The sequence below is a fragment of the Lissotriton helveticus genome, chromosome 8, assembly GCF_964261635.1.
Source record: "Lissotriton helveticus chromosome 8, aLisHel1.1, whole genome shotgun sequence".
Taxonomy (NCBI): domain Eukaryota; kingdom Metazoa; phylum Chordata; class Amphibia; order Caudata; family Salamandridae; genus Lissotriton; species Lissotriton helveticus.
The window spans coordinates 191,878,661-191,892,894 of NC_136069.1; the positions used below are offsets into that span (position 1 = coordinate 191,878,661).

At 44.0% G+C, this 14,234-nt stretch overlaps 1 protein-coding gene across 2 annotated transcripts in view; it reads right to left on the reverse strand.

Moving 5' to 3' along the window:
- MORC3 (MORC family CW-type zinc finger 3) overlaps positions 1-14,234 on the reverse strand; it is a 644,813-nt gene that overhangs the window by 536,792 nt on the left and 93,787 nt on the right. For both annotated transcript variants that reach the window (XM_078656878.1, XM_078656879.1), the window contains exon 3: positions 2,789-2,921. In XM_078656878.1, the coding sequence (XP_078513004.1) occupies positions 2,789-2,921 (133 nt within the window). The remainder of the gene's footprint in view (positions 1-2,788; positions 2,922-14,234) is intronic.

Consider the following 14,234-nt stretch of genomic DNA (forward strand, 5'->3'; position numbering starts at 1 on the left):
AGAGTAGACTCACACATCTAGAAAGGGAGGTAGCCGACATGGAATCAAGGCACCAGAGTTCGGGAGATGCCCGGATTTTGGGGGAAATCAATACTAAATTGGAGGAATACCATTAATCCGCCAACAGCGAGGTCAAGCATATGGGCAAATATGCTGTTGCACGGACATATGGTGAGAGGGAGCGCCAGGGTGCCACTTTGGCAACACTGATGTGCCCCAGAAGGGAGACCGAGGTAATCATAGGCACTCAGGAGGAATAAGGGTGACTACTGTATGGGACAGACCTCTTTGCAGACAGGTTTAGAATCATGCCAAATTATATCACACGTGCATTATACGAGATGAAGCAGCCACTAATGATTACCTAGAGCACATAACTATGACGTGGCTTACAGTAGAGCATAGAGAGCACCGGATGGCTCCTCTGCGCCCTGCGGAGATGAACGCTGCACTTACCAGCATGCAAGTCGGCAAGCCACCGGGCACAGATGGCCTTACGGTGGCCTTCTATAAGGCCTACCATAACCTCCTTATTCCGCATCTGGTCACACTTTATAAAGAAATGGTAAAGACCGGTGTGATGACCCCCTTCAATGCGCGACGTGAGGCCTTGATAGTTACTCTTAAAACCTGGCAAAAGTCCTGATAACTGCACCTCAAACAGGCCTTTATCTTTATTAAAATAAATACCTGGGGTGTGCACGGAGCAAACTGGATTTGTGCCAGGCCATATCTCAGCACATTGTTTGGTGCCCTGCAGCATATAAGTGAGGGCTGCCACTCTATGACACCAATCCCCTGCATTGGACAACCGATTCCATCCGATACTTGGGGGATACAGATACACACAAATCCCACGCAAGTCCTTAGGGACAATTACGGCAAAGTGATACACAAACTAGAATACTATGTTGAGCGATGGATCAATCTCCCACTGCCGTTATTGGGATGAATAGCGATCATGATGACGGTGATCCCCAGATTTTCATTTTTGTTTCAAAATATCCCAATGCTCCTGCCACAATTGCTGTTTGCCACATTGCGATCCCCGTTGCTCCTGTTGGCCTGGGCGGGATACGGAAGGGGGGTCCAAATGCTCCGGACTTAGAGTTATATTACAGAGTAGCGCAGAGCACCTTAGCAGATCATTGGCCTCATGGCCAATGCAACTTGCTACATCTATATATTCCCAGGATGCTTTCCCATAACCCAACACAGTGCTATGGCATATTAGATTCTCTGAATACCATGTTGCAAGCCTGGAGGCATTTGCTAGAGCACCAACCTGGCTCCCTGCTAGATTCCCAGCACATCTTGGTAGACAGGTGCACCTGGTTCCCGCTGAGTCAGGAGAAAGGGGTGGTGAAGACCCTGTAAAGTTTGGAGATAAGCACAATGCAAGACCTATTCCAATGGGGGGTAATGGGCAGGGGGGAGTGATGGGATGGTTTCCAAGATACAGTGGAGACACAGACACCCCTCGCCCGCTTTCAGTACTTCTAAGTCCAGCAGAAGTCCAGCATATATTACAAGATCTCTTAGGGGACGACTTTACAGTACTTTCAGTACTTCAAAGTCTAGCCTAAGTCCAGCATATATTACAAGATCCCTTAGGGGATGACTTGCAAGAGCCTCCAGACCTGCCAGCGCTGTCTTCCTTGATACAGTCAGAAACTCCTACTAAATTAGTAATAAAATGTTACACTGTAGTGCAAGAGGCCCGTAGACTAGGTATGACAAAGGCACGTTTGGAGTGGCAGAGGGATCTAGATAAGACCACAGATGACGAGAGCTGGAGATACTGTTGCTCTGTGATCTGTGACAGCATAGCTGAATGGACGACATAGACTAATACACTTTATATGTGTCAACCAAGTATATTACACATCAGGGTGGCTCTTCAAATATAGGTTGCTAGACTCAGCGGAATGGCCAAGATGTCGTAAGTGTGCGGCTGATTTTATACAGAGGGATCTGATTCTAGCCGTTCTGGGCTATGACAAGCGGGTGTACAAAACAGATAGAAAACTGGTGGCCATTGCACCACAGTTGGCCAGGCGCGGGTTGGCAATGCGTTGGGCTAGAGACCCGGTTCCCACTGTAACAGAGTGGCATGCAGACATGCTATTCAGCAACACGCCGTCAAATGCATATAGTGAATTAATTCCCCCTCAAAACAATCCTACGAATTACTGGGACCCATTTCAAATATATCTCGTGGGTAAGGAGACAGGAGAGGCAGATGGAGAATGAACAGAGGTACTGTAATTGATAGATGCAAGTTGAACTGAGGCAGAATTAGCCCTGTGGATGGGTAGTGAGTAGCAGGCCTCGGGCTACTGAAGGGTTGGTGTGACACTTGGGCCTGAAGTCGAACCACAGTTGATTTGACAACAAGATGTGTATACCAGATCGCCGCCGTTGTCGGGATTATGGCTCTGATGTGATTTACCAAACTACTCGTAATGATAAGGGTTCAAATGTTAACTGTTGAAACGGATGCTCTGCATTGCGCTATCAAGAGTAATATGTATTAGATGGTCTGCGGTCATGATGTATCCAGTGGATCAATATGTATATTATCTTTTGCCAATACAGAAAATAAAAAATAACGTTCTTGTGGACTGTACAAGTGACTAATATGCATAAGTGTACTAAACATTATCATATTACTCACACCATTTGCATGCTTATAAGAAGCCTATAGTTGATATGGGGTCCAGTTATACATGTAGCCCACACAAAAAGCAGATGGAGAGATAGTCTGAATTCAGTGCATGGTACTCACCTAAGCATTTTGTGCAATTTATCTTGATTCATGCCACTTCCGTTATCAGTGAAGGTCATGCACATATTGTGCCTTATGACCGTCTTATCAATCCATATTTGTTTGGCATTCACATCTGGATCATAAGCATTATCTGAAAAATAAAGTTATTTTTAATATAATTACGGTGAGAAATTAATTCATCCATTTAAGCTTGGTACCAAAAGTAACCCTCTTGCTATGAATTCACTCATTTATTTGAAGAAACAGATTACACAAAATCCAGAATGAAATACTGTAAACACACATCAATAATAAACATGCAAACAAATACATTGGTGTGACATCTCCAGTATAGCTAAGGTGCCTTTGTACCTCCCAACAGGAAGTAAAAAGTGTCTCCATAATTTTTAGCCAAAGACTACTACAATGTGTTTAACGACACAAATTCCAGAGGTGTGGCTCGGTGTGTTAAATTTAGAAAATGGAGGACTGATGTCTTTTTTACTCACCTGAAGTTGTGATACATGGATTACTAAGGAATTTTCCACACGACAAGCAAAAAATGAAAAAGTCAAATTTGAACTGACAGAGGCGCTACCGGCACACATCTCACATATTGTAAAATCATCGAGCCATCCCAGTGGTTAAATAATTTAATGTTTACAATTACGGCATACACTGAGCAACCAAAATCATATCTGGAAACTACTCGTATAAAAGGAACAGCAAAGTGATTTCGGTGCTCCGTTTTCTCCATGAGCGGTGTCCACAGATCAATGTGCAGACAGCTGCGTCGGTGACAGTATAGTGGCGAAGGAGGGGATACTAAGGCGGCATCATGAAGCGAGGCGGTGGGAAGTGCTGTGCCCACAGGTCACGGTGCAAGAAGCGGCTCGGTTTCGTCGTTGGGTTGACCAGGGTTGTGGTGCGAAGTGCGGTGGTGCCCTCTGCGGTGCCCTCTACAGTGCTTTCAGGTCACGGAGCCGGCAGCAGCGTTGTTGACTGCATTGGGTTACCTTTTTCCTCTGTGGCAGCTGAAACATCCAGTTCCAGAAGCCAGTACCCAGAAGATGTTGAAGTCATTGATTTCCCCGAGTCTTCCAACAGGAGGCAAGCTCTACATCAAGCCCTTGAAGATACTTTGAATGCACAAAGAACAGTCCAGTCCTTTCCCTGCCCAAGACAGAAGCAGCAACTGCAGGCCAACCCAGCAAAGCACAGAGCAAAGGGGAACTACTCCTGGCCCTTCTCCCTGGCAGGTTTCTTCGTCCAGCAGTAATCCTAAAGTTCTGGGGTCTTGGCCCAAATATTTATACCACATTTTCCTTTGTTCTCTTGTGGCAAAAGTCTCTTACCTCAGTGCAAACCAGTTCTGTCCTCTCTGGCCCAGCTTCCGGGTAGAATGTGGAGACAGCATTGCAGAGTTTTTTTTTATATAGCGTGAACTAGACCCAAACCGAATCGGGTATCAGAGCGCTTTACATAGCACCAGTTACGTTACATGTTACGTTACATGAGGACACACATTCATCATTTTTTTTTTTTAGGCACGGGGAGATTAAGTGATTTGCCCAGAATCACAGGAGGTTTTGGCGTTGTTACCGAGACTCGAACCCAGTTCTCCAGGTCCAAGGGAAATCTCCTTCCACCACTCTAATAAATGAAGACCAGGCCTTTTCAGGTGCTAGTGAAACTCCTCTCACTATTCTAAATGCAGCTCAGGTCTATTCAGCCCAGCCCTGACTCATTCAGGAAAGGCAGGACACATCTCAATCCCCCCAGTGGCTGTCTACAGTGAATGCACATCCCTGTCCCTCCAAAGCCAGACAGACAATCCACAAACCAACAGAAGCCCATAGGATGGCTAAGCAAGGCAATACCCACTTTCTAAAAGTAGTATTTTCAAACACAATATAAAAAGCATCTTCACTAAAAGATGCATTTTTAAATCCTGAGTTCAGGTATACTCAACTCCACTTCCCATCTTGTCCCAGTGGGAAGTTATAATTTTAAGATGCTACACAGTAGCTCTCATTCTATCCTATGGGACAGATCGCCATTCAATAGTGAAAAATGAAATCCACTGTATTTACCTATCTGGACATGTCACACATACCAATACATGTCCTACCTTTCACATACACTACACCCTGCCCATAGGGCTATCTTGGGCCTACCTTAGGGGTGACTCACATGTAATGAAAGGTTAGGGCCTGGCGAGTGGGTGCACTTGCCAGGTCGACATGGCAGTAAAAACTGTATGCAGCCACTGCAGTGGCAGGTCCGAGAACCCTTTGAAAAGATGCTTGTGTGGGTGACACAATCAGCCCACTAGCAGCATTGGATTTACAGGCCATGGGCACACACATTGCACTGTACTAGGGACTTAGTAGTATTCAAATAAGCCAATCGTGGAAACACGAATCTATAAACACAATTTATATGGATAGCAGTGGTAAAGTGCCCACAATCCTAAAACGAACGAAAACAGGGTCAAAAACAGGAGGCCAGAAAGAAAAAGTCTGGAGCTAAACCATCTGAAAAAGCCAGGTCTAACAGGAAGCAACTTCTACAATGCCGGGGACAGTTTCCTTTGCAGTGAGGTTTTTCGCCCAGCTCCTGTGCACTCTTAAGCTGCACTTCTTTTCCACTCTCCGATGGTTGAAACAGCCAACTTCGCTTCTACTTCCATTTATGCTTCCACTTCCTTTTCCTTTTTCCTCTGGAGCTCAGCACACGGTCCGCCACAGTGGACCTACTTATTTTCACAAAATAGGAGGTGAATTATCAGGTTAAAAAAATAGTTTTCCTCCAGATTTTCCTCAGGGCCCTGGTGAGGGCATTAGTTCCAAGCAATTCCTGTAAATAATGGTATAAGGTTGTCAGTCCTATCAATCCTGCGGGTCTTGATGAAACACACAGGAGAAAACAGGCGGGGGAATTCAGGTGGAACCAGAGTACAAGCTGCACCAATTCTCTAGAATGGCCGCCTCTGCAACCAGGGCTACCAGCACTGTAATCACCTAATGTGCCCCCTCCACTTTAAGGTCAGCTGCCACTGGCTATCACTGGTTCCCACTGGTTGTCACATATGAACCCCACGTCACCTCCATGTTGCACCCTCCGGAGGGGCACGAGGAATTACTGCTACTCAACTTGAGCACTACTCAGCTCGACTCCGTTCGGCTCACCTCAATTGCAGGTTCACGTGTGCGGAGGGGAGGGGAGGTAAGGCAAAGAAACCCCTCCCAAGTGCCAACTTCACCACTGCAAATCCACTGGCCTGACCTTGCCTCCAGCTTTACTCCAGCAGCTGCTCTAGCCCACTACTGATCCTCCTCGGCGTGAGGACGTCACAGTGGATCCCCACAAGCACCTAGAACTTACCGTGGATACCTCAAGCCGCAGTCCTCAGGCCTGTTCCGGCATGCTCTGGCCAGTCCAAAACTCTTCTCCCCGTTGCATCTCTCCTTCAGCGAACAGCAAGCCACGAGTAGCATCCACCTGCAGGGTGTAGCTTCTCTCAGCATGTATCCAGTCAACCAACTTTAAGAAAACACTCAATCACTAGAAGATGTCATGAGTGATGTCAATTGAGATTCCATCAGTGATGTCATATGTGAAGTTATAAGCAGTGATCTACAAATTCATCCAAAGTGTATATTTCTGATTGACTGTGTCTTCAGCAACGCCCCAAGCCCCACATGATGAAAGTTCCTTCATCTGGGGGAAGAAGTCACATAGGTCCTCTTGGAAGAATCAAGCAAGGAGCTTATAAATGGTGAGGTCTCATAAAATTGTTTTACTTGGCATTCTAAAATGTGGAGCCACCAAGAACAACCTGGTGGTGCTGGTCTAACCAGCTATAAGATTCCCATACTCCTAAGCATTTGCACTAAAGTTAGTTGATCCATTGAACTAAAAAACGGTTATGTTTAAGACTCATATGCGGTCTTTTCAGCATGGTTTCAGGTCAAGAAAGGAGACAAAGACCCCATTTTCTCATGATCTCTTATCTGGCTAAGCCAGACTCTGGAGGATGTAACAAGTGACCAACTCTATGGGCCACTAAATGACGAAGGATTCACCTGGGCCAACGAGATGTCGAAGAGCTGTGAGATGAAACTATTTGACAAACTGTCTTCTTTGCCCTGGAGTAAATTATACCCTCTAAAGCATCTGTAGTTAAAGGACTAGTTCAATAAAATGAAGTGGTAAGGACTTTAAGAGTAGCAGTGGTGACTAGTACAGATCGGGGTGGGAGGGCGGGGGGAGAGGGAGTAGAGGAAAAAAAGAAAGTACCTCTACCCCCATCTCTCCGCGTCTCTCTCGGCACAGAAATAGGAACAGAGCCCCCAGGAAGCAGCCAGGCTCCCCTAAGCCAATCACAATGCTGCAATGCAGCATTGTGATTGGTCTGAGCACTGCGGTTCAGCGCTCAGACAGGGAATGGGTTCCTGGGCATGTTCTCCACCAAGACTGTAATGCAGCCTGGGTGGAGAACAAGCAAAGTGCTCTTGACTGGATAGTCGGCCCAAGACAGCCGGACAAACATTCATGCATACTTACAGAGTGCCCACCACTCCTCTCCCTGCTCTGAGAGCAGAACTGCCCTGCCCCGCAAAGCTGCAGCATCAGGAAAAAATAAAATAACCGGTTATTATAATTTTATTTTTCCTTTTTTCACACTGCTAAAAAGCAGTGGGGAGACGCTCCTCCACCTTAGAAGAGAAGCCGCCACTGACAAGTAGCAGCATGACTTAGTGTGTTGGTTTGAAGCAGAAGACAAGCTGCATGAGGAGTTTCCTTTTGGTATAGGATCCGGTCACAGGTGGATCACATTTCAAACTCTGCCTTACTGACAAGATGGTGCACTGATCTTAGTGAATTAATGAGCAATGAAATTCTAAGCTCCAAGCGATGACATTGAACAAATCTGATCAAGAAATATTTCTACACTCTCCATCAACCTTACTGGAAAGGCAGATACAATTCTGAAGCTGCTAGGATTGAGGAGAGCAGCTATATTCTGTCTACTGGGATGCTGTAGGATGTTTTGATTTTGTCTTCCTTTTTGTAGATCTGGTACACTTTTGGCATCTAACATCAGAAGTTATCAATGGCTGCCTCCAAGCCCCTGTTGGGGTAAGCCCACAGCTGGTCACCTTGACCTGCTTGAGCAGGAGGCAGCAGGTACTATGCTAGATGTACGCAAGTTAATCTTTTATGTTTTACTTGCTGCCAAGCAAGTGATTGCCAAATATTGGTTGAAAAAATAACCTCCCTTCTTTCACAAATTGTTGGCATTTAAAAGTACTGACTGTTATGGAAAAAAAAACAGAGGGTTCCCCAAAGTCTTACTTTGGTGTCTGCTTTAAGTACTGGAGAAACTGTCTGATAAGCTAGAGATTACTTTACCTCGTATTTCTTCAATTTAGGGGTTGGGCAAAGGACTAAGTAGTACAGTTGCTTTAGCAAGTGTGTGCAGTTTTCCCTGGGTGACCAGGTTGATGGAACTAGTACCTATGAGGAATTAAAAAGACAAAAAAAAGCAATGCCCTTAATGTCCTATTTGCGTATGCATACACAAGTCATTATGTGTATCCTGCATGTCCATATGGCATATGTACAGTACATTATAGGGACTAAAAACAGATCAAGGGAAGTGCCCTTTCCAATATTTGTACAAGCTCAGCATTAACACTAGAGAAGATGATGGCAAAGAAGTGCAAACACATGCAAGTAATAAAGGGTTTAAGGGACATTTTTGTTAGAACTAAAAACTTTAAAACTCTGAAACTAGTCACTTGCAGTCACCACCTAGATCAAAGCACCCAAGGGCAAATTATCCCAGAAAGAAGAACAGCTTTGATGTTAACACCATCCAATGTCAGACCTATTAATACCCAAACATAATGTTGCTTAACATTGCTGTCAGCTTACTTTGGAGGAAGATGAGAGTCTCATTCCAAAACTTGACATTTGATCATCCATAGAAAAAGCATGAACAATCGCTGTGACAATCTGAGGAGATTCAAATCTAACTGAATTAAAAAAAAACAGATGTGTGATATCTTGATAGTGGGTTAGTTAATATGCAGAATGCATGACTTTATGTGTTCAAAGAATGAGGGATGTATTGGAATGGTAAATGGCTTTGAAATGCGTTTATGGGTCAGTTGGTGGATGGCTTTTCAAAGATATTGTGTACGGCAGTACCACATTAAAACGTCCTCTTCCTAAGCTACTTGTGTGCCGTCCCACTTCTTCACAAGTTGACAATGTTATAGTCACAATCTACTAACTAAAACCCTCTGAAACGAGTGGTTTTGGTGAGGTAGGCAACCAGTAGCCCACTTGTCCCCAGCCACTGTCATAATTGACTAACTAGTTTTATACACGTTAAATTTCACTCGTAATTTTTACGAAAACGAAGGGAAAGCAGGAAAATTTACAAAATAGTGTTGTGTACACATTTCCCTACTAAGTAGCTCAGAAAGTGTCCTTCACTCTAGGTGTTGGACTTCAGACATGCACGCTCATTATTGCAAGACTCTGCAATGACCTTGTAAGACTTTGAATCCACATGCTTGTCACAAGGTTTTTCAAATTCACTTGCTTTTAGAGGCATTAGCAGCTTTAAAACCTCAAACCAAGCTGGGTCCATCAGTAATAGAGAAGGGACAGTGACGTACATTTCTGCTCTAAACACTTATATATCAATGACCCCTAGTACCTACGACAGTGTGGGTTTCCTCTGAGATTCTCTTAGGCTCTCTTGTGCTGTACTCTAATAGAATGTGCTCTTCTTATCCTTCACTGTCTATGACTCACATGGAGAAAGTCGGTCAGCTTTTGACAACATTACTAAAAAAACGTTATGTTGCATCCAGCTTTCTCTTTGGTCTTCTATTGCTAGTCACAATTATACACTGTGGTCACATTAAGTCTGTGTTCTTCATCTAAAGACCCTACTTCGTAACTGCTGATACGTTAGCCTACATGGGAGAGGATGTGGCCTGACGGCTAGAGTGGGCGTCCTCGTTACTGGGGAATCGGGTTAGAGTCTAGGCAGGGATGCTCAACATCTTATGATTCTGGGCAAATTACTTAATCTCCACATGCCTAACAAAATTAATGTGTCCGTCTGCAAGGCAACTGGTGCTCATGTAAAGCGCTCCGATACCTTTGGTTCGCTATATAAAAATCCAAAATACAAATAAATAAATGAAATCTCTCACATTCTCGTATAAAGGTGATAAAATCAGAAGGGTTCTCTCCGTGCCATTCCACAAGCAATCACATAATACCAATGCATTCCAGTGCTCTGCAACTTCTTAGCTCACTGTGCCACAGATTTGCCAGATAAACCTTTCACATCATGCTTTGTCTATCTTAATATTACAGATGAGTTATACTTCTCTATGCCTGCATATATAAGCAGAGGTGCTAATTGTGCTGGTCCTTTGTTGAATTTGTTTGGTCCAGCATACTATCTAGAAGGCTGATTAATCTTTCCTAATTTCTTGAGATGGTCAAAAATAACTTGGTTTGCCTGGAAACTCTGGTATGGAGGATTGTGTCTGCAAGATTAAGTATCCCAATTCGAAGGTTATAAGCTTCTCTGAATTTCTGTGGCCTCCAACTGCTGTTGTAAAAATCTTTAAATGACTAGCGTTTGGCACTCTGCTGGGTTCTTTGTACAGCTCTATTTACCGTCCAATATCACTGCTTCCATTCTCATCTAAATCCTGGAAGCCTCTGTGAATTCGATGTTAACTTATTTCTTAGAAGCTAATCATATACTTGATAGCTCCCAAAATGGTTTCCGACCACGGTACAGTACTGCACTGCTGACAGTGGTAGAGCAACTAAGATCTGCCGCGGATGCCGGCAGGACCTCAGCTTTGGTCCTGCTGGATCTGAGTGCGGCGTTTGACACGGTCTCCCACAAAATCTTGCTCCACAGTCTGGAAAAGATTGGGATTAGTGATCAATGCTCGTCATGGTTCGCCTCCTTCTTGGCCGTCGGTCCTTTCAAGTGATAGCCCCTCCTTTCGCCTCCTGTGTCCATCCACTGCGCTGTGGGGTCCCTCAGGGCACGGTATATATATATCTCCATCCATCCATCCATCGGCACAGATGGTGAAAACTAGGGCAATCTCTTTGGTGTCGTACGCGGATGACACCCAACTGGTGGTCTACCTGTCTAACAATCCCAGCCATGACAGAGCGAAATTTAAAGAAAACATACTGGCCATTGCAGAGTGGATGACAGATAATTTCTTGCAATTGAACTCTGCGATATCTGAGATTCTTCTGATTGGCAAAGACTCCCATCTCTGGAATAATGAATGGTGGCCCCTGCCCTTGAAGTCCCCCGTCCCCCAAACCTGCAGTAAAAAATTTAGGCTTTATGCTTGACAAAGACCTCACCTACGAGATGCACGCTAAATCAGTGGCAGGAAAATGCTTTGGGCTGCTCTGCGGCCTTACACCAATACTCGATCTGTTTTTACGCCCAAACGCGGACACTGATCATCCAAGCCTTTATACTGGCACGTTTGGATTATTGTAATGTACTTCTCCTTGGTTCTAATAAGTCCGTGCTGAACAGACTACAGCGGGTCCAGAACGCTGCAGCACGCGCCATTTTCCCCCTCCCTAAGTACAGCCATGTCTCCAATCTTCTTCTCCGTCTGCACTGGCTGTCCATTGTACACGAATACATTTCAAGGCTCTCTATACCACGCACAAGATTTTGACCGGCATCGGCCCAGATATTCTGAGCGACATGTGCACCCTTTATTCCCCTGCGCGTGCGCTGAGGTCGGCAAACTTCATTCTTACGTGCATACCATGCATTCGAAGGGCCAGATCTGGCGGTCGCTCTTTTAGGCGACTCGCCCCAACCTTATGGAACTCCCTTCCCCTACACATCCGCAGCACTTCTGATCACCAGATCTTCAGATGACTTGTGAAGACCTGGCTATTCTCTCAACTCTAATCCCTCTTTTGTCCCCCCTTTTCTGTCTTGCCTCAGCGCTGGGACGCTTCCTTGTTGAGCCAGCCATGAGCTTTCTAAGTATTTTAATCTAATCTAAGCACCGATAGAAGGCAACTCTCCCTTTTTGGATACAGTTTATTATACTCATCACACAAATTAAGTTGCTCCTCTTCTTGTGGTTCCCAAAGCACCTCTCTAAATACTGAGAAACCTGTGTTGTCAGAGTGCTGTTAAACAGAATATTGTGGATACACATGTTCTTTATTCATGAAGGATTATCTGGGCACTAAAATAAAACCCATTATTGAAGAAAAGAGGTGTGGTAGAGGACTCATATGCCTTGCTAAATATTTAGGCATTTAGATTTTGTCTAGGATGCATAAGGATTTATGTGATATGCAGGGCTGCCGGAGCCAAAGAACCATTCCTTGTAGCTTCAGAGAGAGCTCTATAATAGAGCCCACGGCTTTTCTCCGTTGTTGCACTATTGAGAGTTTCAGCATCCACAGATTTTGCTTTCGCTTGTCATGTATAGTTTTCTTCACCAGTGTCTAGCTGGCTCATTCCTTGAAGCAATCTTTGTAATCTGCATATCGACTGCTCTGCAGGTTTTCTTCAATATTAAGGAATATTTCTGGTCTTCAGTAATTGGGATATTTATTACACTGCCCAAGACAGAAGTAGGTGGAAGTCAAATATTTCCATAGACCACCTAAATTCTTAATATGTTAGACAATGTAGTACTCTGGTGGCCCCTTTTGATTCTATTAATTCTATTACAATTAAGTAGGATGGGGTGCAGGCAACTCTGACACTGCTCTACGACAATGCTTTAACATCTGTCGTTCCAAGAAAGATCAGATATCTGAGCTGATTCCAATGGAGCAGGCCATCTACACAATTAGGAGCATGCTGTGTTACTTTTCTGATTAGCTTTCCACCTACTTAAGGGGTACCCTCTAAGTAAGGTTTCATAAATCTTATATTTAGCATCCTACATGGTTTTCTAACACCGTAGCCATTACAGGTACCACACTAAGAAAGTATATGGTACTAAGGAACTCTTTTACTCTTCATTTACTTTGCAGACATTGTTGGTGTGTGAACACCTTTTCCTGAAGTAACACTAATCAGTGAAAGATGGGGTTTCTCAGGATATGGCAGACAAGTTTAGCTACATCGTGAACTACTACTCTAATATGAGATTGGAGGGTCGTTATCAGACATGATCTTATGATGAGAATAAACTGTCCGTTCAGAGGAAACCACTCACTAAAAGCCTGGAAGCATTCATAAACAAATCGGTACGATTCAGTCATGAGTTACAACAAAGGGACTGTAAAACTGAAAATCACATCCACCATACTAGGAGCTAAGCTGCCATTTTAAAAGGTTGAGAGAATGATGCTCAAATAAGATTTTCTTACAGGCAGAATTTTACAGTTTGCAAAACTGCTCATAAAATAGTGTAATCCAAAAGGAAGAAAATAAGAATTTGCTCTATTGTCTGAGGTCAGCTAACATTCCCAGCTGGGCAGAACCTATTAATGGAATTAACTTAAAACACTAAGTAAATCCTGAAAGAAGAAAGAACAGATGGAACCTGCAGGGGCTTTTAGTCTGCCTACCAGAGAGGCGGGTAAAAATACAGCTAAAATCGTGTAATAGTGAGAATAGGAGCGGGAGAAAACATGCTGAATAGAGCAGCTCCTAAGAAGATCATCGTTTGCACTGGAAACAGTGCTGTTTCCTTGCCAGACTTAAACCTCGGAAGACAAGTAAGGAAAGAACTCCATGCTATCAGAAAGCTGAGCATGGGTCTCCGAATGCAGGGAACAGTTCTGGCATCCAAAGAGAATCAGAGGGCTATTTATACTAAGTGAAGTGGAGCTGACCCAGTGCTTACTGGATGATATTTGAGAACAAACATGCTTGAAGTTATTAATATCGGTATCAACGCACTAGTGTTGGTAGATCCGTAGTTAATACTACAACCAATAACAATAAAAAGAACTGGTCTTCTTTAGCTCATTACCGATTTTTCAGTTTCATAGCAATGCAAGTAATTTAATGGGAATGTAATGCTGCCATGAGGATCATGGGTAAATTCGATCCCTACGGAATTTAAAACTGTGCACTGCTGGACACACCATCGTCAGCAGCAAGCACTTAATTGACAGAGCACCAGAAGAAGAAAGACTGTTAAAGAGAGTTGTCAATAGATCAGATCGATTAAGGAAACTGCTATTTTACAAAATAACTTATAATTAGACTGAAGGCAGTTCAAAAAGCCTCTTGGCCAGATAAGTGCGTGGTCTACTCCAGTAAGTAACAAAGGCATGCATGGGTCGCCATGCCAAAGTTAACATCTGTCATGACCCTGTGGCTAGTTTAGCTTTTATTTAAATTACTATTTCAATATGGCAGACACCCATCTTCGAGCTGGAAATTAAAAAC